Source organism: Ambystoma mexicanum, chromosome 10 (assembly GCF_040938575.1).
Source record: "Ambystoma mexicanum isolate Mex_15411 chromosome 10, UKY_AmexF1_1, whole genome shotgun sequence".
Taxonomy (NCBI): Eukaryota; Metazoa; Chordata; class Amphibia; order Caudata; family Ambystomatidae; genus Ambystoma; species Ambystoma mexicanum.
Window position 1 is genome coordinate 1,398,440,047 of NC_090932.1, and position 23,269 is coordinate 1,398,463,315.

At 43.8% G+C, this 23,269-nt stretch overlaps 1 protein-coding gene across 2 annotated transcripts in view; it reads right to left on the minus strand.

Annotated features, from left to right (window-relative positions):
* Positions 1-23,269, minus strand: part of UBE3B (ubiquitin protein ligase E3B) — a 2,019,282-nt gene that overhangs the window by 104,964 nt on the left and 1,891,049 nt on the right. For both annotated transcript variants that reach the window (XM_069619417.1, XM_069619418.1), the window contains exon 25: positions 15,697-15,879. In XM_069619417.1, coding sequence (XP_069475518.1) covers positions 15,697-15,879 — 183 coding nt within the window. The remainder of the gene's footprint in view (positions 1-15,696; positions 15,880-23,269) is intronic.

The following is a 23,269-nucleotide window of genomic DNA, read 5'->3' on the forward strand; positions in this document are numbered from 1 at the left end:
CATCTCAAGAGTGGGCACACCAGCCCAGCTGCGTTTGCGAATTGCAGGCTTCGTAACAGCGCGAGAAGGAACTTTAAGAGGAATGGAAAAGGGCACCATAAGGTGATCTGACCATAATATAGGAATAGGAGTGGCAATGCCAATGTAAGAGGGAGGGGTAAAAATAAGATCTAATGTATTACCACATTTATGAGTCAGAACATTAAGCCCCTGAAGGAGGCCTAAATCAGCCATCAAAGCTGTAAAATTGGCGACTAGCTTAGCTGTAGCTGAATTTGCAGGCAGATTAAAGTCACAAATGGTGATCAGATCAGGGTATTTCACTTGCAGCTCGAGTACAAATGCTGGAAATTCAGCATAAAATGCAGTATCAGTCCCTAGGGGCCGATAGATCAGTAAAACTGTAAGATAAGAGTAAAGGTGGGAGAGATAGAGATACGGGTCAGAATGCATTCAATTTTTACAGAAAGCTTAGGAACCAGACTAGAAACCCAGTAATTGATTTTATGGATCAGGGCCACCCTACCATCAGGATGATAATAATGATAATGATGTGTTATTTATATAGCGCCTTAATCCAAAGCGCTTTACAGAGCACATATTTACATACGAAAGGATGGGGGGCCCCACGATCCACATGTGTTAGTGCGTAATTATCGGGGAGAGACTGAACGATAGCAGTGCCGGACGTGTCTCTTAACCATGTTTCGGTTATAAAGACAAGATCAAAACCCATATCAGATATTAGATCGTAGCATTCCATGGAATGAGCAACTAGGGAGCGTGTATTAAGTAGGGCACATTGTCACATGGCAGGGTGCATGACTTTCTTGATGGCAGGGGCTGCCATAAAACCTAATGTACCCTGGTACACAAGAATTATTGGTCCAGGAGAAACGGAGGAGGTGGTGAGGAGAACTATAGCAAAACTGCCCTCAAATAAGGCCCCGGGACCAGATGGCTACACAGCAGTCTTTTATAAAAATGTAGGCCCCCCGGACACAGCTATTTAATACTTTTAAGATAACAGGATGCATTGCATATCCATGGAAGAAGCCAAGATCACTCTCATACCTAAACCCAATAAGGAACCCACAAATGCACCTCATATAGGCCTGTAGCGCTCATAAATGTAGACACTAAAAGCTACACTAAACTATTGGCAATTAGGGTATGGTGCTATCTCTCGTCACTGATCCATCAGGACCAGTCGGGTTTTGTACTGGGAAGACAGACAGCGGACAACATCAGGAGGGTGCCACAGCAAGTAGAGAAAGCCCACAAGACAGCAACTCCATCGTTTTTGTTATCACTAGGTGCGGAAAAGGCATTCAACCGAGTGGAGTGGTCCTTCTTGTTTAGGGTATTGTCAAAAGGGAAGCAAAAGTTATAAGAGGGAAGGAAGACAAGGGCAAGCCTTGGATGAGGAGAAAGGGTTCACCCCAAATCCTCGAAGCTGGACACAGTACCTTATTCGTATGAAGAAAAGCTGGTGCTATGGCAGTTGTTCCTGGTAGTTCCTGCAGACTCACGGTTCCTGGAGCTTCATTCGTGGGGACAAGAAGGAGGACGTCTGGAGTGGAGAGATGAAGCCAGCAGCAGCAAAGCAACGGTGAATAAAAGGAGCGCTCCTTTAAAACAGCAGAGGCTTTTCAGATGGCTATCCGGACCACTACAGCGGTTTGCAGCGATTTCGACCTAGAAGAGGATCCTCTGGCTGTGGAAGGTGAGCTGGTTGATCCCACCAGGCTCAAGGGAAGAAGACTCCTGACTGGATCTTCTCTCGACGTTGAAGGGTAACTAGCTCAGGACTGCAGCAGGGCTTCACCGGGACTCGGGAGTTGCAGCAGCCATCTTCATCTCCGCTTCTCTTCGGTTCCTTGCAGTTCCAGTGACGACTCTCACTTCCAGCCCAAAGGTCCTGCCTTTTATGCCAAAATCCCCCATTCACACAGCCTGGCTGTCAATCACTCAGCGGGGGGGTTGTCCGGCCCGGACAACCACCTCAGCTCATCGACACAAAGTGCGACTCGGGTCTCCAAGGAGACCTTGTGCATGGGGTGACTAAACCCCTCCCTCACATTCAGCCCACCTCAACACCCAGACGCCAAAGGTCGGCGAACAAAGGAGGCAAACCTGGTTTGCAGCGCAAAGTAAAACACCAGAAGGACTTTTAACAAAATGAAATGGCGATAAAACCCAACCAGAGCCAAAATAAAAAGTATTTGGTCAAGCGGGTTTAAGTTCGAGGCTAATACAATAGCCTAAAACAGTACCACGCTTGTATAGTATAATCGCAGTAGAAAAGTTAGGGTAGATACCACTGCCACCAGCCAAGTCTTAGTGTTAAGAGAGCAAAATAAAGCTCAGAGAGGCACAGACAAAAAGGGATAGGAACTAACCCTTTCGATAGTCCATGTAAGATGGGGTGTACTGGGTCTGTAGTTTTAAATGACTACATAAAGTAAATGGCAACTTTACCTGTTTCTGGGGGCAGTAGTCAGTCCCAGAAAAATGGAGTCAGTGGGAAGTCTCAAAGACAACCCGGTGTTACTGCACTGAAGGTGCTGTGTAACACACACAACAAGTGGGGCTCACGGAGTGGTGTAGCTCCAGAGCCCAAGATCACATAAACAGTAGAAATACACATAGCAAAACACATGTAAGAGTGGGAAAAAGGCTCACACTCTTACCAGGTGGAGAAAAAAAAAACAGAAATCCAGCAAAGCTGCTGAGGGACTCACTAGGTGAGGGAAATTAGCCATAAATGGGAATTCTCCCAAACAGTCACCATCCCAGAAGTGGAAAACATAATATCCTCACTTAAACCTTCCAGGTGTTTAGGTGATTCCTGTCCAGCAGCCACAATCAAAGAGGCAGCTTGGGACTTAGCACCTTTCATTACCAGACTAATCAACGCCTCTTTCTATACATGCACAGTTCCCACTAACCTGAAAGAGGCGTGGGTTCTTCCCCTTTTAAAGAAACAAACCTAGACCCTAGTATTCCAACAAATTACAGACTGATTACAACAGTTTCTTTTTTTACTAAAAATACTAGGCAAGGCAGCTTATGTCCAATTTAGACCTATCTAGAAACCAATAACGTGCTAGGACTCTGCCAATCAGGCTTCAGGTCGAGACACAGAACTGAAACGGCACTTATTGACCTGAAAAAACAAATGGATGAGCTAAAGGATAAAGGGGAACTAGCCATCCTCCTTCTCTTAGACTTGTCCGCCGCATTTGAGTTGGCAGATCACAAGGTACTCTGCAATCATCTAACCTCAGCTGCCCATTTCTCTAAGGAAGCCACTGCCTGGATACAATCATTCTTAGACAACCGCTCCATGGGAGTGTTCTCATCTACCGCTTTAGCTGACCCAGTACCTGTAACCTGTGGGGTACCTCAGGGCTCCTGCGTCTCACCGATCATGTACAATATTTTTACTAAGCCTCGGTTTGACGACCTCGACAGTCTGGGTGTCTCCTACACTAACTATGCAGATGACACCCAAATTCTCATCCCCAATACAGGCGATTACAAGATAGATGTTGCACGGATTAACACAATCTACCTTGTCATACAAGCATGGATGGCCACATATGGCCTTTGTCTCTGTTAGGCAGAAACCTGTGCAGTTACCTTAGGGACCACTGCAAAAGATGGAAGACTACAGGCGTTTGGCAGTAAACCCACTTGGTAGCAGTCTGCACCACACAGATTCACTTGGTAGCTGTGGCTGAGCAGTCAGACTTCCCTGAAGAAGAGTTAGGCAGTATGCAGAGTATACACAATAGGTACAGAGACACAGTAGTACAAACGAACACTGACCAGAGCTTTGGTGTAAAAGTATATCATTATTTATTTAAAAAACACACTTGTGATTTACACTAGCAAAAACGAGGTAAGTAAATTCAGCACACAGTCACTAGCATATATATACAACCCTATTCACTTATTAGACTTAGTGAGAAACACCACTTATTTTCAGACAGAGGTCAGCGCTTACCATAAGATGACACTCTAATAAGTTGTAAAGAAAGGGAGGGAAAAGGGCAGAGTTAAGGAAGCACGCAAGTTTCAATACTTTTACAAGGAACCACAGTAAGGCAGGATAGGCAGAGTTCTAGTGGAGAGCAAGGAAGTCAATTGCAAGGCCCACTCTTTGAGAGAGCAAGCAGAAGGCGTCCAGGTTCACACAGTGGGGTTATGCCACAAGAGTCTTGTAGATAGTTTGCACAAAAAGGATGAAAGTACAGTTAGGAAAAGTTAGCTAGGTTGTCCCAGGCCACCCCAGGTTAGAAAGTCGAGGCTTTACTGTCACCCCGAACGATCTGTCGCAAGGGAAGCCAGGCGGGTCACAGTACCTTAAGTGTGAAGGAAGCTCCAGCGGGGGCAGTTGTTCCTGGCAGCAGGTGCAAGTCGGTGTTTCGTCCAGATTAAGAAGAGGTCTCACCGTGGAGGAAAGATGAAGGTCTTTGCATTGCCAGGGAAGTAACCAGCCGCGGAGTTCTCCGGTTAAAAGGCACTACCCTTCTCTTCGCGGTAGTGGTAAACTGTGGTATTCCGGTTGCCGGGGTGCTTGGCACGGGCAAGGCAGCCACGAGATGCTCCAGGAAGGTGAAAAGAAGGCAAAACTGGTTATCCCCACCAGTCAAAGGAAGAAGACTCTCCGGACTGGAGATGATCTCTGTCGTCGGGAAAAGTGGTGAGACGGTTCAGCAGGGCTCCACCGGTGGTGTCGTCGTTGCAGGTCGGCTCAGCTTCTCCCTCCTCGGATTCTCAGGTCCTGTGGCGACTTCTGAAGTTCCAGTCCCCAAAGCCCTGCTTTTATGCAGCACACCCCCATTCACTCAGCCTAGCTGTCAATCAAACATGCTAAGTTGGCTCACCACTTGGGCCAATCACACAAGAGTGCGACTTGAGTTACCAAGGTAACTCAGTCCAGGGTGCCCAAACCCCCTCCAACACCCCCTGTGGTACCCAGGCAGAGTGGCACCACTTTTGGAGGCTTCTGTGGAGAAGCCCGCCAAAAAGTGGAACAAAGGGCTCGACTTGGGTTGGAGTCACAGAAGAGAACACAAACGCTATTTTAGAATCGAGTTCTGGCAAATAATACCAACCAGTGAATTAATATTAAATAAATAAACAGGCGGTATGTTCGAGGCTATAAGAATTAAATAATTAAAGTTGGTAGCCTCGAACAATGGGAAAACCCCATAGAGATATATTCGCGGTCGAATATAAAAAGTAGTATCCACTGCCACCAGCCAAAACTCGATCAGGGGGGACGGAGACGTGCCCCCTCGAACAACAGACCCCAGGGCAATCGAATTGCCCTGACCAGTACGTCCACGATATGATGGTTTGTACTGGTTTCTGCTCATAATTTGGGACTAGTAAAGCCAATGGTGACTTTACATGCCCTGGGAGACAGTCAGTCCCAGGGTATGGAGTCTATGTTGGGGGGTCGCTACGACACCCCTGGGTTACGGCACGGAGGGTGCTGTGTAACCCACATCAAAAAATACATGAGACCCTATGGAGTAAAAGACCCCATAGCCCATAAAACACATGGAAAGTTAAAGGAACACCTCAAATAATGTCTAAGAGTGGGAGCAAAAGAATCTCACTCTTAGCAGGAGAGAAAAAATAAACCCCAAAAATCCAGCAAAGCTGCTGGGGGACTCACTAGGTTTGGGAAATTAGCCTTACAGAGAATTCTCCCTAACAGTCTCAATGATGACAAGACAGAGCTCCTGCTTATCGGCTCATCTGTTAGACTCAACAAACTTAGTAACCAATTTAAGACGCTCAACATTGACGGCTTAAACATCAACGTCTCCAAAGAGTTAAAGACACTAGGCTTCTACCTGGATTCAGCCCTGAACTTGAACAAACAAGTCAATGCTACTGCCTCAGTCAGTACCTATACATGCAAACTTATCAACGCATATAAACCATTTCAAATGGATTGTGTCTTCCCATGTATTCCTCATCTTAGATATATCCTTACCTTCAGCTTTGCTGCTTCGGAAATGTTTTCTCTCTCCACCAGAGGGCGCTCCAATCGAGGCTGCGGCGTCGATGTCCCTCGGCGGCATCCATCGAGTGCCGACGTCATCCGCTGTATAAATGCCTCGAGCGCGCCGTCGGCCTCAGTTCCATTTTTCCGTTAGCTTCGCTTCGGATCGATATAAACGGTGCTTCAGTTTGTACGATAATGTAGTCTTCATCTAATCCTTCTACACCGAAGACTGGATCTAAGAAATGCCAGAAATGTGGGAGAAATATGTCGCTAACTGATCCCCATCGGAATTGCCTCTGGTGCCTTGGCTCCGACCACCGTATAGATGACTGCGGTTCTCGTCAGTCGATGACCCATAAGACCTTAAAAGAACTAAGAGGTAAACTGGCGGTGGGGGGGGATCCTCAATGTTTTCTTCGAGGGGAAGAAAAGACTCGGCTGTGTCTCGGTAAAACGTCATAAAAAATCTAGGTTGAGGACTAGATTCAGGAAGTCCTCTTCTTTGTCCTCTAAAAAGGCGAAAAAAAGACGACACCGGTCTCCCTCTCCCTCGACATCATCTGAGGAAGTCATAACATGTCCATCGAGACATGACTCCCCTAGAAAGTGGGAAGCTTTCAGAGCATCTATGTTAAAAAACATTTGAGAATACGGCCCAGACCCCCTTAAAAAAGTCTAACGAAGACCATGCCCCTGCTCAAAAAAAAAGTGACAGGGGAAGATCTAAGACTTCCCAGACACCTCATAGAAAAAACCTACCGGTGCATAAATCGGAGGTAAAACTCAAGAAAATGGCATCAGACTCTGATGTGTCATCAAAGTCTTCATCTAAAATGTCCTCGAAGCCTCTATCCAAGGCGGTCGGCACAAGGTGTCGATGACCCAACCTAAAAAGGTTACGTCGAGTGCACAGTCGACGGTATCGAAGGCTCCTTCGACAGTGTCGATGGTCTCGACAACTCCTTCGACGGGATCGACGATTCCTTCGAAGGCATCAAAAATGACCTCAACAATATCGAAGGTAGTGGCTACAACATCAACGCATTTGTCGACGTCTATGCCCATTCCAAAGGCAAAATCGACAACAATGTTAAAGCCTATACCACCTGAAAAGGTGTTTCACCCAGAAAGCAGACATGATTTTTTTAGGACTATGTCATCCATATATGAAGGAGAGTCATCAGCAGAAGAAGAGGTTTCACCTGCTGGTGTTAAATTTGGTACAAGACAAGTCCCTGAGGAGTTAGTTGACCCTCAATCTAAGATACAAGACCTATATGAGGATTCCGGCAGTCAGCAAGCGGTCTGGATACTTCTCCAGAATATGAATTTGAAAAACCTGACCCAGCAGAACATGCTGATACAGGTTATAGAAAATTGATGAACAGGGTAACTGAATTCATGGGATGGGGTATAAATTCACCTGTCTATCAAGATAATGACATGACTGAAATCCTTTCAGGAGGACCTCAGCAAGACCCCATACTTCCTTTTCATGTAGCCTTACAAAGGAAGGTTAATACTGCATGGGAAAACCCTGAATCTATTCCGGCAGGAAATAAGAAATATGTGTCAAAGTATAGACCCTGTCCTTCAGATCCGGAATACTTAAGTAAGCACCCATCTCCAGAAGGTTTGGTAGTTCAAGCAGCTACCTCTACTAAAAATGCTGCATACCATACAATTCCCCCGATAGGGATGATAAAAAAGGTTGATGGATGGTCCAGAAAGATTTTTACGTCAGGGAGCATGTCTTTAAAATCCACAAATGTAACTTGCACCCTTGCAAGATTTACATATACCCTGTGGGACTGCATGTCAGCGGCAGCTGAACACATCCCGGAAGGTGAGGAACATGAAGGGTTCCTATCCATAGTAAGGGATGGAAAGGAGGCTTCGGGGGAATGCCTTCAATCAGGTTTGGACACAGCTGACAGTATCAGTATGTCCATAGCGTCTAGCACGGTGCTACGTAGATTTGCGTGGCTAGGAAAGTCAGCTTTTGCACTGGATGTGGAATCCAGGCTTCTTAATGTGCCATTTGACGGCTTGATGTTGTTTGACAGCAAGGCGGTTGAAGGTTTGGAGAAGCTGCAGACCTCCAAAGCGGCGGCAAAATCACTCAGTGCCGCTATACAACAACCTCAACAACGCCCCTACACAGGCTCATCTTCCTGGAGGGGTCGTCCCTTTCGATTTTATTCCTCATTTGGGAAAGGGAGGGGACAGGCCAGTCAGAGAGGTCAAAGGAAATTTCCTTGGGGCGAGGAAAATGTGCTAGATCTGCCCCAGCAGCAGCATCTCTCCCTTCAGCCGCTGCTGCAGCTGCCGCAAAACTACTCTGAGGTTTTGACCCACAAGACCCCAGTCGGAGCCAGGATCTCAAAGCATCTGAAATAATGGCGGGGCATTACTTCAGATGCTTGGGCACTGGAAACAGTAGCCCAAGGTTACTGCCTTCCTTTTAAAAAGAAACCTCAGAATCACCCACCGGGATACAACTCTGTCAAACATCCAGATCCGCTCCTGTTGCAGGAAGCTTTAACCCTGCTACAGAAAGGTGCAACAGAACATGTACCTGTAGTGGAGAGCAACAAGGGTTGGTATTCCCCATATTTCCTCATACCAAAGAAGGACGGAGGACTGAGATCCATCTTGGACTTGAGAACCTTGAACAAGTTCCTCAGGAAGGACAAGTTCATGATGGTCACACTATCTCAGATCCTTCAGGCTCTCCAACTCCAGGATTGGTTGGTATCATTGGACCTTCAGGATGTTTAATTTCATGTGCCAAACCATCTCAAGCACAGAAAGTATTTGAGGTTCGCGATTGGCAATTCTCACTATCAGTTTCGAGTTCTGCCATTTTGGTTGACCTCCGCCCCGAGAGTTTTCACCAAGTTGATGGCGGTGGTGGCAGCGAGTCTCAGGAGAGGGGGCATTCACGTCTACCCCTATCTGGACGATTGAATGATCAGGGCACGTTTCCAGAACAAGCCCAGGAACATCTTTCCAAGACTTGGCACTTACTTCACAAACTAGGGTTTTCTCTGAATTTAAAAAAGTCAAACATGATACCATCACAGAAACTCCAGTTTATCGGAGCAGTCCTGGATACTTGTTCGGGCAAAGCCTCGCCTCCCGAAGAGAGAGCTCACCAGGTTCTGCAGATGGGAATAAAATTCTACAATACCCAGTATCTACCGGGCTTCGATTTTCTTAGGTTGCTCGGTCTCCTGGCATCCTGCATCTTTCTGGTGCCAGAAGCCAGATTGAGGAGGAGATCCCTTTCAATGGGCCCTCAGGACTCAATGGTTCCAATTTTCAGGGGAAATGTTATATCTATTGCAAGTTTCAACCAGAGTAGCACAGGATATGCAATGGTGGGCTTGCAGAGAACATATCCTCAGGGGAGAATCTTTTTGGCATCCATGGCCGGAGATAACCGTAGTAATGGACGCCTCACTCACGGGGCGGGGAATTCACACCAATGAGTTGACAATCAGTGGTCGGTGGTCGCCATCGGAGTCCAAACTACAAATCAACCTAGGGCACTCAGACTAGCGCTGAAGGCCTTCTTTCCCTCTGTACGGGGAAAAAATGTCCTGATAATGACGGACAACACAGTGGCCATGTACTACTTCAACAAGAGAGGAGGAGTAGGGTCACTGCCACTGTGCAGAGAAGCAATGCAGCTCTGGTTCTGGGCAATACAAGAGGGGATCTCTCTGTCGGCAGTTCACCTAGCCGGAGAGCAAAACACAGCAGCCGACGCTCGGAGCAGGCAGAGCACAGTCTTCCACGAGTGGGAACTAGCTCAGGAAGTCCTTCAAGAGATCTTCGCCCTTTGGGGAACCCCACAAGCGGATCTGTTCGCGACCAGTGTCAACAGGAAGTGCGAACTGTACTGCTCAAGGGAATTTCCCCCCGAGAGGAGCTCTAGGAGACGCATTTGTGGTGGAATGGGAGTTTTCACTTCTCTATGCATTTCCTCCAGTCCCTGTGATCCCTCAGGTAATCAGGAGGTTGAGAAAGTTCATGAAAACCATGATCCTAATTGCCCCGGATTGGGGCAGGAGTACGTCTACCCGAACCTTCTGGACATGTTCATCTACCCTCCAATACGTCTTCCAAACAGAGAAGATCTTCTCTTGCAACAGGAAGGTCACGTTCTCCATCCAGAGGTCAACACACTGAACCTTCATGCATGGCTTCTGAGATGACGTCATGGAGATCTTGCTTTCGGCCAGAAGGCCAGCAACTAAATCTCTGTAATGGTGTTGTTGGAACAAGTTCAATAACTGGTGCAGAGAAAAGAATGTGGACCGGTTTCAATGTAATATTCCCACAATATTGTCTTATCTGTTAAACTTGGCTAATCTGGGGCTCCAGGTTGGCACAATAAAAGGATATTTAGCAGGTCTATCCATTTTTAAGCGCTCCTCAGAGGAAGAATCTTACTTTAAGATACCTTTAATAACTCAATTCTTAAAAGGTCTAAATAATGTGTTTCCTCCAATACCTTTTTCAAGTTCCTATGTGGGATTTAAACTTGGTACTAAAGTTCCTCAGATGCATTCCATTTGAGCCTTTACGTTCTTGTCCATTAAGGCCCCTTACTCTAAAAACAATACTTCTTGTGGCAATGACATCATCCCGCAGGGTAAGTGAGTTGCAGGCATTTTCTACTGATCCTCCTGACACCATATTTTATAAAGATAAAGTAGTCCTTAGAGTAAAACCCTCTTTCTTGACAAAAATTGTCTCAGATTTTCACCTTTCACAAAAAAAAAAACACTGCCTACTTTCTACCCTCCTCCTCACATAAGTAAGGAAAAGGAACGGCTACACAGATTAGATCCTAGAAGAGCTCTTAGCTTCTATATCTCAAGATTGGCAAAACTACGTCAGTCTGACCAGCTTTTTGTGGGATACACTGGCCGTAAATTGGGACTAGCTGTAACTAAGCAAACATTATCCAGATGGATAATTTTGGCTATAACTGAATGTTATAGATTGGCTGGGAAAGATCCTCCAGATGGGCTGAGGGATCATTCAACCAGGGGCATGGCAACTTCAACAGCACTTCAAAGGTGTGTCCCTGAGCAAGATATTTGCGCAGCAGCCACATGGTCATCCATGCACACTTTTATAAAACATTATGCTCTAGATTCGACTTCTTCTCAAGGAGGTCTATTCGCTAAATCCGTACTTCATTCTGTACATGACAAACATTTCTGTACTCCTGCCTCCAATACAAAACTGCTTTGGGAGTCTATCTAAGATGAGGAATATGTGGGAGGACACAATCCATTTGAAGAACAAGTTACTTACCAACTGTAACTTTCTTTCGATTGGATGTTCTTCCCACATATTCCTCATCGACCCTCCCAGCCTACCCCACAGTACAGTTTACGTGATTCACACTCTAAATTCTTTTAAGGCTTGGGTCAAAAGAGGCACGCCATTAACTACAATCCGTTGGTTATAATATAGGAAAAAACAAAACTGAGGCCAACGGGCGCGCTCGAGGCATTTATACAGCGGATGATGTCGGCACTCGACGGATGCCGCCAAGGGACATCGATGCCGCACCCTCGAGTGGAGCGCCCTCTGGTGGGGAGAGTAACATTTCCAAAGCAACAAACCCGAAGGTAACAATATATCTAAGATGAGGAATACATGGGAGGAACATCCAATCGAAAGAACTTTACAGTTGGTAAGTAACTTGTTCTTCTATCCACTGATAGTTGCATTACGGTAGCCAGAGCCCTTATTTTGTCTAAATTAGATTATTGCAACGCACTCTACCTAGGGTCCAGCAAACACAATATCGCCAAACTACAAACTCTACAAAACAATGCCCTCAGAACGGTATTAAGCATCCCCAGAATGCAGCATATCTCTAATGCCAGGCGCGCTACTAAATGGCTAGTCATCAAAGACAGAATCAAACTTAAATCCTTAACCCTGGCCTTTAAATGTCTGTCCAACTTGGCCCCCAAATACCTAGTGGACAAATTCACTAAACATACCTCTGAACGTCCTATCAGATCCCTACATGCTAACTACCTTAAAGTACCAAACTTCAAACTCAAGAAAGCAGGGGGCAGCAGCTTCCCAGTCATGGCAGCCCAACTGTGGAACTCCATGCCCACAACCTTAAGATTGGCCCCTTCGTACTATACATTTAGGAAAGAAACCAAAATGTGGATTCTCTCCCTCGATGTATAAATACGACCACTCTGCACTTTGCCTGACCTTATTGATTGTTGCAAAATTATTATTATACTGTCTACACCAACCATGTAATGTAGTGGTAAAGTAGTTATTTGTGTGTGTTCTTTATTGTATATACTATGTTTTTTCATCTGTCATTGGTTAAAATCTTAAGTAACCTGTAAAATGTAATGCGCCCAGATACCCCTGGGTTAGGTGCGCTATATAAATAAATAAACAAGCAAACCCTTTTGCAGCAGGGCCTCCACTGAAGTGATCCCTTCCCATATGTCAGTGAAGCATGTTATCTGACCTCCTACTGAAGATGCATGTGAAGGCACCCAACCCGGAGAGTCATTTGCTAGCAGGGGAGACACTGCGGGCTGCATTCCTACCCCTTCCTTTGCCACGCCGAAAGCCCTGCTGTTGAGAGGCCTTATAAGCATTGGCCGCTCCTTGGCTAGAGTACCAGGGTGATCCGCTTGTACCATAGGTACCCTGAGCGGTTCTGGCAAAGGATTGCCCACAAAAGGAGTGGCGGGTATTTAAAACCCTGCTCTGCACGTACGGCCTGCTGGAAAGCAGGTTGAGAGATTTTAGTGTCTCATGCTCTTTCTTTGCAATCTTGAGAGCGTCGTCCACTGCCTTTCCAAAGAGAGCCGACTTTTCAATGGGCTTATTCATGAGTGAGGATTGCATCTTGGGTTTAAACCCTGAGTTCGACAGCCAAGCATGGTGTTTTAAAAGAGTCCCTTCTGCCAACACTCTGCGAGTCGTCTCTGCGTTGTCAAGCGTGTATTCTGCATGACCTGATGTCCCTCCTGCACAATCACAAGCAGCTATAATTTAGCAGGTTCAGGAACATTCTGAAGTCCGTCTTGTACCAGACCCCACTAGACATCACAGAAGCTGGTAAGCAGAGTGCTGTTATTTGCAATGCGGGTACTATAGTCCGCAGGAGAAGTGATTCTTTTTCCCAAGGCGTAGTTTCTTACAATCTTTATCAGGAGGAGCCTCAGACGGAGACAAGGGAACGCCTGCAAGCTTTCTGGTTGTGGTGACTACCAGGCAGTCCGGAATTGAGTATGCCCGAATATAGAGGGGATCCGAGGGTGGAGGGTGAAGGGTGAAACATCTTTTCAACGCACAGGTTCACTGCCCGAGTAAGTGAGGGCTTGAGTAAAGAAGGGGCAATACACTTCTTAATGGAGTTGAGAAGGGGAATAGCCTGGCAGACCAGAACCTTTTCTTTGAGGATGTCTTCAACAAAGTCGGAGTCAGGCACCGCTTCCTGGGTAACAATTTTGAAATGGTCTGCTGCCCTCCTAAGAATGTTATTGAAGAGCAGATGGTCGTCAATAGGGGAAGCCTCCCTAGGTTGAGTAACAGGAGTAGCGTAAAAGAAAATATTGTCAGGCTCTGCCTAATGAGCAGGGGTAGTGGGCCAGGTCCCCTGGTCGTCTGTATTAAGCCATGCACCTGGGTCATGAGAGATATGATCCTGGGACCCATCATCGTGGTCCCGGGCATAGAACATCTCTTCATCTTGATCATACTGGTCATCCTGGAAAATATCTTCAGAGGGATCAGGCATCTTGAGCCCAGGAGAGGTAGGGTGGACCACGAGGAACTGAAGCCTAGGAGACTTACAGGGCAGTAGGGTCATCCCCTAAGGAATGAGATGTTTTGTGAAGAATTTCATCAAATCTTGCTGAAAAACCAACAAACTCAAATACCTTTTCCATACACTCCTCAATTCTTTCATAGTCCAGGAGTTAATAGTTGGGGTTTCTAGAAGTGGCAAAGCTAAATCCTCCTGAATAGGGTCTTGGGCCCTTGTAAGGATTGTGATAATGGAAAGGAGAACTGGGTATAGCCTGGAGGCAAAGAAGAGGGTGTCTGGGGGCCAGAACCATGGGAGTCCCGGTGGGAAAGGGCTTTAGTGTGCTCTTCCCTTAATTTAGGGTGAGTTTTACTCTAAGATGCGGGTCTCGAAGTGTCTTTCATCGTGTTGGAAACAGGAGCCAAAACTTTAGGGGAGTCACCCTGTGTAGTGGAAGACTTGAAACCATGCATCAGATGCGGCGGCGGTGGTAGCAGATTCACCAGGCCCCGCGGAAACCTTCAACGAGTATGCAGGTAACACAGGCCTCTTCGACAGTACCTTCAAACAAAAGCCGAGGGGTTGTGTGTTTAGCCTTGGTGGTGTGAGAATGGTTGCCCCTGTCGAAAGTGGGTGGTCCCACCGTAGCAGTGCAATCGGCGTGCCTAGTGGGGCTGAGGACCGGTCAACTCTACAGCAGTGTCTTCAGCCTCCAAACTGGAGAAGCGGCTGCTGGAGGGATCCTCATCTGATGCAACAGTGCTGGAGGGGGAATGGGACTCTGCCTGCATGGCATAGGCCGCCCAGCGCTTCATGCAACTTTCTTTAAGCGTCTTAGGCTTAAAGAGTCGATAGGCTTTGCCACGCCACTCGTCGTGGTCACAAGGTAAACCGTTATTACACTCTTTATGAGTGTACCTCCATGGAAACATCCTATTACAGGAAGGGCACATTTTAAATGGAGTTCTCTACATCATGAATTGGAAAAAGAGCAGCCAGACGGGAAAGAGAGAAAAGGAATTCTCTAAAGTGCAATGTCGATAATAAGGATCCCCACTCTCTCTACTGTAAAACCGACACCTAATGGTGAGCGCTGCCACCAGCTGTTGAGAATTCAATCTGAGATTCACAGGACGGGAAACAGAAGAACGGCCGACGATGAAATCCTGTAAAGGATGCAACGAGGACGCAATGAATACAGCAATAAATCTTGTTAACACAAGCTCCGTATTAAAGCTACCGACCAGTATAGCAGAAAAAAACAATCTGGGGAGACCTTGATGCATGAGGGATCTTGGGTACACTACAATTCACGGTAGGCATAGTGGTCAAGTCACACCCAGCTCGAAGTCCCTTTTTCGATCTTCGAAAAAAAAGATGCTATACTCTGCGATAAACACTAGATGTCGGACCATGTAAACAGCAGATTCACAAGCATCAGAAACATGATAATAATGCTTTATTTTCTATGCACCACTGGTATTCATAACTTCTCTTAATTAAAAATCCCAAAGAATTACATATACCCCTCAACTAGTAGGGCGCATTGTAGATAGCAGCTAACAAGTACCACATCGCAAATGGCGAGAAGCATAAATCACAGTGAAAGTTAACAAGAAGCAAAAGGCAAAGGGCAACTATCACAGAGTGAATGATATTAAGAAAACATCCCAGTGCACTTTACATCGTAGCAAATAACAGAGTACAAATGGCAGACTGTAACTCTGAAAGGGCAAATGACAGAGCAAATAGAGTGCAAATGAGAGAAAGCAAATATCACAACGTAACCAATGTCTTACTGCTAGGTTTGCACTGTAAAGTACAATTTTAACCTTTTTCTTACTTCAAGTCTTCCAGGTCAATCTCTGCATTATCCCCAGAAATAAGTCGCTGTAGTTCTGGAACAGAAAACATGTGGATCCATTCACGTTTAATGATGGATCGAAATCCATTGATTAGTGTGGCACCTTGATTTTTTATTTGGGTATGCATCCGGAAATGAGCCATGAAATGAATATAACTGATCCTGTCCCAATGAAAAGAGAAATGTTTTAATGGTAGCCATTTACAACTTTTATAACACGGCGCATTTTTTAAAAATGGCTTTTATGTCAAAACAACTGCTTTATTGAAGCTTACATAGAGCATTTTACCGTGGTGGCATTTTTTTAATGGGGCATGGCAAATGCAATTAGGTAACAAAGGTTCTGTAGCACAGAGACAGATACCGTCATACACTTGATGCGTTTCTGTATATTCTTGGTGGTTGTGATGTCTGTTTTGCTTGTATTTCTAGCCCCTTTGGAAGCATCGGACATGATATCCAAGGTGCTCTTGTGCACAAGGCTGCCACCATTATAAGAGTATGTGGTACTGTACTGAAATGGTTCTCATCTGGAACAGGCAGATCTAATTTCATACACACTGAATACTTACAAATCCTTTTCTTCCGATTTACCAATACGTAGAAGAGACTCACCGCTATCTGCAGAAACTCTGCTCGCATAACATGTACTTGGTCTGTTTGCTGCAATGATGGTCTTGCAGTTAATCCGCGTGTTAGGCAGAAACCTGTGCAGTTCCCTCTGGGACCACTGCAAAAGATTTAGGACTACAAGTGTTTGGCAGCAAACCCACTTGGTAGCAGTCCGTACCACACAGATTCACTTGGTAGCTGTGGCTGAGCAGTCAGACTTCCCTCAAGAAGAGTTAGGCAGTATACGGAGTATTCACAATAGGTCAAGAGAACACAATAGAAGAAGTAAACACTGACCAGGGCTTGGTGGAAAAGAGATATAATTATTTATTTAAAACCACATCTAGAAAAACACACAGGCACTAATAGTAAGAAATTCAAAAACACGGTCACTAAAAGATATACACTCCCTTAAAAGAATATTATACAAGTCTTAAGTAAAGCCCCACTTATTTTCAGACAGCGGTGAGCGCTTAACGTAGATGGCACTCTAATAATTTGTTTTAAAAAGGGAGAGAAAAGCAGAGAATTAATTGAAACAGAGGCCAACACTTTTTCACGAACACAACAAGAGAGGAAGGCAAAGTAACACCGTGAATTCAGAGTCAGTAGGCCGGATCCGCTTTAAGAGGATCAAAACGAAATGTGTCCAAGGTCACACGGTTGCAGTGCACAAAAGTCTTGTAACGGTTCAAAAAGGAGTTGGACCAAAGAAAGGGACCAGTTAGAGGGTCAAGGCGGCCAGCCCAGTCCAGAAGGTTAAGGGGTTATTATTACCTTGTAGCAATCTTTAGAAAGGGAGGCCTGGTGGACACGGTATCTTAAAGTGGTGAGAACACTCTAGCGGGGGCAGTTGTTCCTTGTCCGGATATCTGACGGTTCCTCAGGAGGTTCCTTTATGGGGTTTCCATTTGGAATTCCTTGTTTCCTTTTGTTGGGTTCTGTTAAAATTCACAGAAACCTGCTTTGTGTCTTTGTAGAATTAGTCCTTAGGAATTCCTTTTTTTATGTGTGTTGGTTGACTTCTGTTATGAATCACAGAGATCCACTTTAAGGATTCATTTTTCCTTTTTTAATTCCATTGTGTACCAAAAAGAGTCTTGAAAGTTACAGGGATCTGTTTTGTTTGCAGAAAGACACAAAGAAGGTTTCTGTGAATTTTAACAGAACCCAACAAAAGGAAACAAGGAATTCCAAATACAAAAAGATCTCAGACAAGTCTACTTAAAAAAACGACAACCCAAAATACGGTACAATTTAACCTTGGCAGAAACAAAAGCCATCAAGAATCTAAAAAGCAATACAGATATAACAGTGAAAGTGGCAGATAAAGGATGAAATATTGTTTTACTGAAGACTTCAGATTACATAACGATAGCAAACCAACATCTGGGAAATACACAATGTTACACAAAACTGATCATGAATCCTATTTCCAAACTAAAGGAAGACTGGCAAATAACGAGTGAACACTGGAACAATATTGGATTATTAAAAGATGAAGAATATCACTATATGAACATCTCTCACCCTATTATGCCTACAATTTACTTCACGCCGAAGATACATAAGGAATTTGAAGGACTACCACAATGTAGACCCATAATTAACAGTATTGGGTCTCTAACAGAAAGGATCTCGGAGTACATCGACTATCAACTACAACCTTTGGCAGCAGGACTCACATCATACATAAAAGACACCAAACACATAATACAACAATTCGAAAACGTAGAATGGGAACCAAATTTTTGGCTAATAACTTTAGACGTATCAAGTCTTTACACTAGCATTCTCCACGAAACTGGCCTACTCACCACTAAATACTTCCTACAAACAAGATCCATATCTTATCTAGAACAAAACCAGATACTCTTGGAGATGTTGGATTTCACACTTCGCAATAATATTTTCTCTTTCAACAAGGAAATATTTAAACAAATCCAAGGAACAGCGATGGGGGCAAAATATGCCCCATCCTACGCAAACCTCTATATGGGCCACTTTGAGGCAGAACATGCATGGACCCATCCATTCTACAGTACAACTAATCAAGTTACTTATTGGGGCAGGTATATCGACGATATTATTATGATATGGAACGGCACGGAAAATCAGTTGATAGAGTACCATCAATACCTGAACTCCAACAGTTACAATCTTCAACTAACAATCCAATATAGCAAAAGCAGCGTCAACTTTCTGGATTTAAAATTATTCATCGAAGACAATAAAATTCACACCACCCTCTATATCAAAGAAACAGCAGTTAACGGCATACTTCATGCTACCAGCAACCACCCACATCACATTACCAAAAATATACCATACGGAGAATTGCTTAGGATTAAACGAAATTGCACAAAAATTGCAAGATTTTGAAAAACATGCAAAGGACAGTATTGAAAAAAAATTCTGTAGGGGCTACCACCATAACCTGCTATATAAAAGTTATCTCAAGACAAACCAAAGAACAAGAAACGACCTTCTAATGAATAAACCCAAGGGAACATCAACAGTAGATAAAACAAGATTCATCACAACATACAACAGCAACAACAGAATACTTACCAACATTCTCAAAAAGAATTGGAATATACTACAAACGGACAGTGATTTGGATTCTTTTTTAGACTCACAACCAAACATAACCTTCCGCACAGCAAAGAATCTCAAAAATATACTAAGCCCATCCCATTTTGTCCAAAAGAATATAACAAACATTGCACCCCAAACAATGTGGCTAAAACCACCATTAGAAGAAAATTATAAATGTGGATCCTGCAACCAGTGCAAATTTTCAGAAAATGCAAAAACCACAATTCAATTGCCCAATGGAAATATAAAAAAAATCCAACAGTTCATAAATTGCAATAGTAAATATGTAATGTATGCCCTTCGATGCATTTGCAAAAAAGTATATATTGGGAGCACCATACGCAACCTAAAAACCAGAATTGGAGAAGATATACAATCCATCCTAAATCAAGTTCCACAAACACCTTTGGCTTACCATTTTCAAACCAATCACCTACAGAACGACATTGCCAAGTTAAGATTCTTTGGAATTGAAAAAATACAAACCCCACCAAGAGGAGGAAACTTAGTAAAAATTCTGACAAAAAGAGAAGCCTTTTCGATTTGCCATTTGGACACTTGCCATACTGGCCTCAACAAAGATCAGGAGATACACAATTTCATTTAAAAAGAAACCACAGGAACAACAACATTGGGCATGGTCAACAATATGATATGGTACAAAGATAAAGAACTATAAAGGTCTGGATCTAGAAAGGAAAACTCAAAAAATACATTCTAAAAATAGGAAAAGGAAAAGAAGACCACAGAACGAAATCCACAGCTGAAAAAATTGTTGATTTCACAATCGTTGAATAAGTAAAATTGTTTAAAAAGAAGAATGCAAAAATGATATTAAACTCATATTCATATTAAAAACTTCAGAGAAAATAAATAGCAACATTTAAGAAAAGTTAAAATCTAAACGTACTTATTCACGGATGATTTGCGAGTAAGAACGTTCCCAAACTAAAATGGCGGATACCAGCACAATGCAACGTGGGAAGACAAACGTCAACACACGTTTAGAAATAATTATCACGTGATCGGCGTTTCACACTGCAACGCGGAACACTAACACGGATCAGCGCACAGCAAGAAGTTACAGTGAATCTGGACGAAGGATCACAAGGTAAAAGTATCGCTAGCTTAGCAGTATTAGCGACTTATAGAATCAAACAAAAGTATCGGATCTAGAATTAAAAGTAATTAGGCTAAAAACCATGTCTATTAGTAACAACTACAAACCTTCCATATGCAGGTAACTGAAACAAGAGTTTGGTTGTAACAAAGGTTCTTTTGAAAAAACAGTGCAATCCGCACTCGGCAAAAAGAAAAAGAAAAAGAGATATAAGGTACCATTCGTTTTCAAACAAAATAGATATGTTCGCAATACGATTGACTGCATATAAGAAAGCCAGAATTTACTGTACCATTACGCTATTTATCACAAAAAAATGCAAACAGCGATTCAAATTACAAAAGATGTTTACACATTGAGATTTTCATATTACCGTTTTTCTTTTTTTTTTTAAATGTCTGTACACATTTGCAAATGATAACAGCTAAAGACCAAAGTGTGGGTTTCTTTTCCAGGCACTACGTTAAAACTGCAAGACAAACAGGCAAATAATACTAAGCCCAACAATCGCTAAAGCAGACTTTGCTGTGATTACTAACAATATATAACTGCAAACAAAACGGATGCCTGTAACTTTCAAGACTCTTTTTGATATACAATGGAATTAAAAAAGGAAAAATGAATCCCTAAAGTGGATCTCTGTGATTCATAACAGAAGTCAACCAACACACATAAAAAAGGAATTCCTAAGGACTAATTCTACAAAGAAACAAAGCAGGTTTCTGTGAATTTTAACAGAACCCAACAAAAGGAAACAAGGAATTCCAAATGGAAACCCCATAAAGGAACCTCCTGAGGAACCGTGAGATATCCAGACGGGGAAACACCTGTCGGGGAACTTTATTATAAATTGGGGAACTCTATTATAAATTAACTGCAAGACAAATATTGCAGCAAACCGACCAAGAGGAACTCAACACAGGAGAACGCGGATTAACTGCAAGACAATCATTGCAGCAAACAGACCAAGTACATGTTAAATAAAAGGCGCCATTTCAAAAAATACAGAAATTGTTTTCTTTTTGTTATTTCCGAACCCTGGTCAGCCTGAGGGTATCTGTAATTTGAAGTTGAGCTGCCATTTTCAGCATATCATTGTTTCAACTATTTAAAAAAATCACTGACTATATACTAATATCTAGGGCGCCAGTAGCCGCTAACAGGCTGACAAATAACTTTTAAATCTGTTTGCATAACAGTCTAATCGAAATGGATGGATGCCCTATCACTAAAACTATATCCTGACAAAATGAACCCCCCTTTCTAATGCTGAACTCAAACATATTCAACATTCAAAACTAGACCCAACAAGCAAAACATCAATGCAAGTCAAATCAGGTACGTCTTTAGGATGTATAACTGACTCACAATAACATAAATTTGCCCCAAAAACAAATCTACAAAATCCACATGCTGTGGAAAATATCTCAGAAAGACAAAGGAAGAACGAATTACATACCTTCAGTGATGTTCTTACTGATGAATTCCCCTACCACAGATTCCTCATCTTAGATATTTATTTCCAGTGTAAGCGGTCATTGTAAAACATGTTGTGCAGTGGAGTGTGATGTATGGCTCCACGCCAACTCACCTCAGTGCCATCGAATATGAGGCCCTGGAAAGGATGCCAGCAGTGATAAAGTACAGGGTCAGCAATAAAGTTATGGTCAAGTTGCTCTTCCTCTGGGAAAAGCACTTTTTGGGTGGCTTATAACTGTGGTGCAGTGCACAATCCTGTTTGTGAGATCCTCTTGAAGGTTTGTTATAAACCAATCTTTCTTGCAGATCAGCTGCAATGTGCTGTCTGGAGCTGTGCAAGAGATGGTGTAGCTGATCGAATGCTATTGTCAAGAGCTCTACAGGCAGAACTGCTTTTCCAGTGCATTCTTGTCTCCATAGTAGGTCAGTAGGGGATTGTTTACATCCCCTCTTGGACCACAGATCTTTTTCTTCGTTTGGTGCCTTGCACTGCAGCTTGATGAGCTGTGTAATAGGCAATGCCGTATATGATATGTTTTGTTGATCGCGTGTTGCTGTTGTTATGACATTCTCTGAAATTACAGGGACAGGGAGATAGGCCGCCATTTTGGATGCAGCGTGCAAAGGACATGAACAGAACAATAAAGCATAACATGTGTACATCAATAACCATTGACATGTGATGTGGTCCATGTGTCCATTTTGTAAAATAGTTACTTCTACTTGTTCATATGGGTCTGTGCTCCTAACACATTCCTTCTAGGAACGTTAAGGGTCAGAGTGTTTCAATCCTGATTCACGCCTAGTATGACGGTCACCCGGCCTATTCTTGGTCGACGTCACTAATGATTATTATATAACTGGGACAGAGTTTAATAGTTGTATTTCTATCCCTCACTTAGACATTTCCGCAGTGATGATTTAATGCGCCTTCTTCTGGACCATATGACTGTCGGACCACTAAAGTGGGAACACCAAACAGTGAAATTACTATTGACATGGTTGCTGCAGTGGTGTAAAACCAAATATATGTACATAAAAATTCTAAAATGGCAGTGGGCCTGCTGCTATGCCCGTAGGTGATTGACCTGGGAATCCAGAGAACCCTTTACTACTTGTCTGCTTGGGGTACACAAGACTTGTGCTGTCGCTCCACTGGGAGTCAACACTCTTGTAGTGGGAGGTCTGCAATGCAAGATATAAAAGCATGTATAGAAATTACATACTCCTCAGGGAATATATAGCAAATATTTGCAAATAAAGGGTATAAACCTTAAGCTCGCACAGTATAGATGTCTGACGGGTTCCTCTGCTGTAAAAGAAGGTTTCCTGTGTGCATTTCTTCCAAAGGGACCTCTGGAAGAAAACCTGCAGGGGCCATGGTTGAAAACTGTACCAAAGCTCTGTCTGCTCTAGTGATATCACCTAGGTAAAAACAAAGTTACCTGCAGGTTATTCTTGAGCAGGGAGGAAAAGGATCAGGTCGGGTGCGCTGCGCTGTATAAATGAATTAAGGCGTTTGCATCCGAGGGACGTACATTCAAAAGTGCCCGCTAATTGAGAACTGAACGAGGGATTCTGTAAGAACGTGAGCAGGCATGGTGCCATGTATGTCAGATGCGAATATCGTTTGGGTAGTACAGTCAAAAGGCGTACCTGCACCGCTGTACTCGGCCGTGACTCAAGGGGAACAGCAATGCGGCCGGTTGCTAGGTTACCTGGTACAGAGCCCAGAAAGTCATT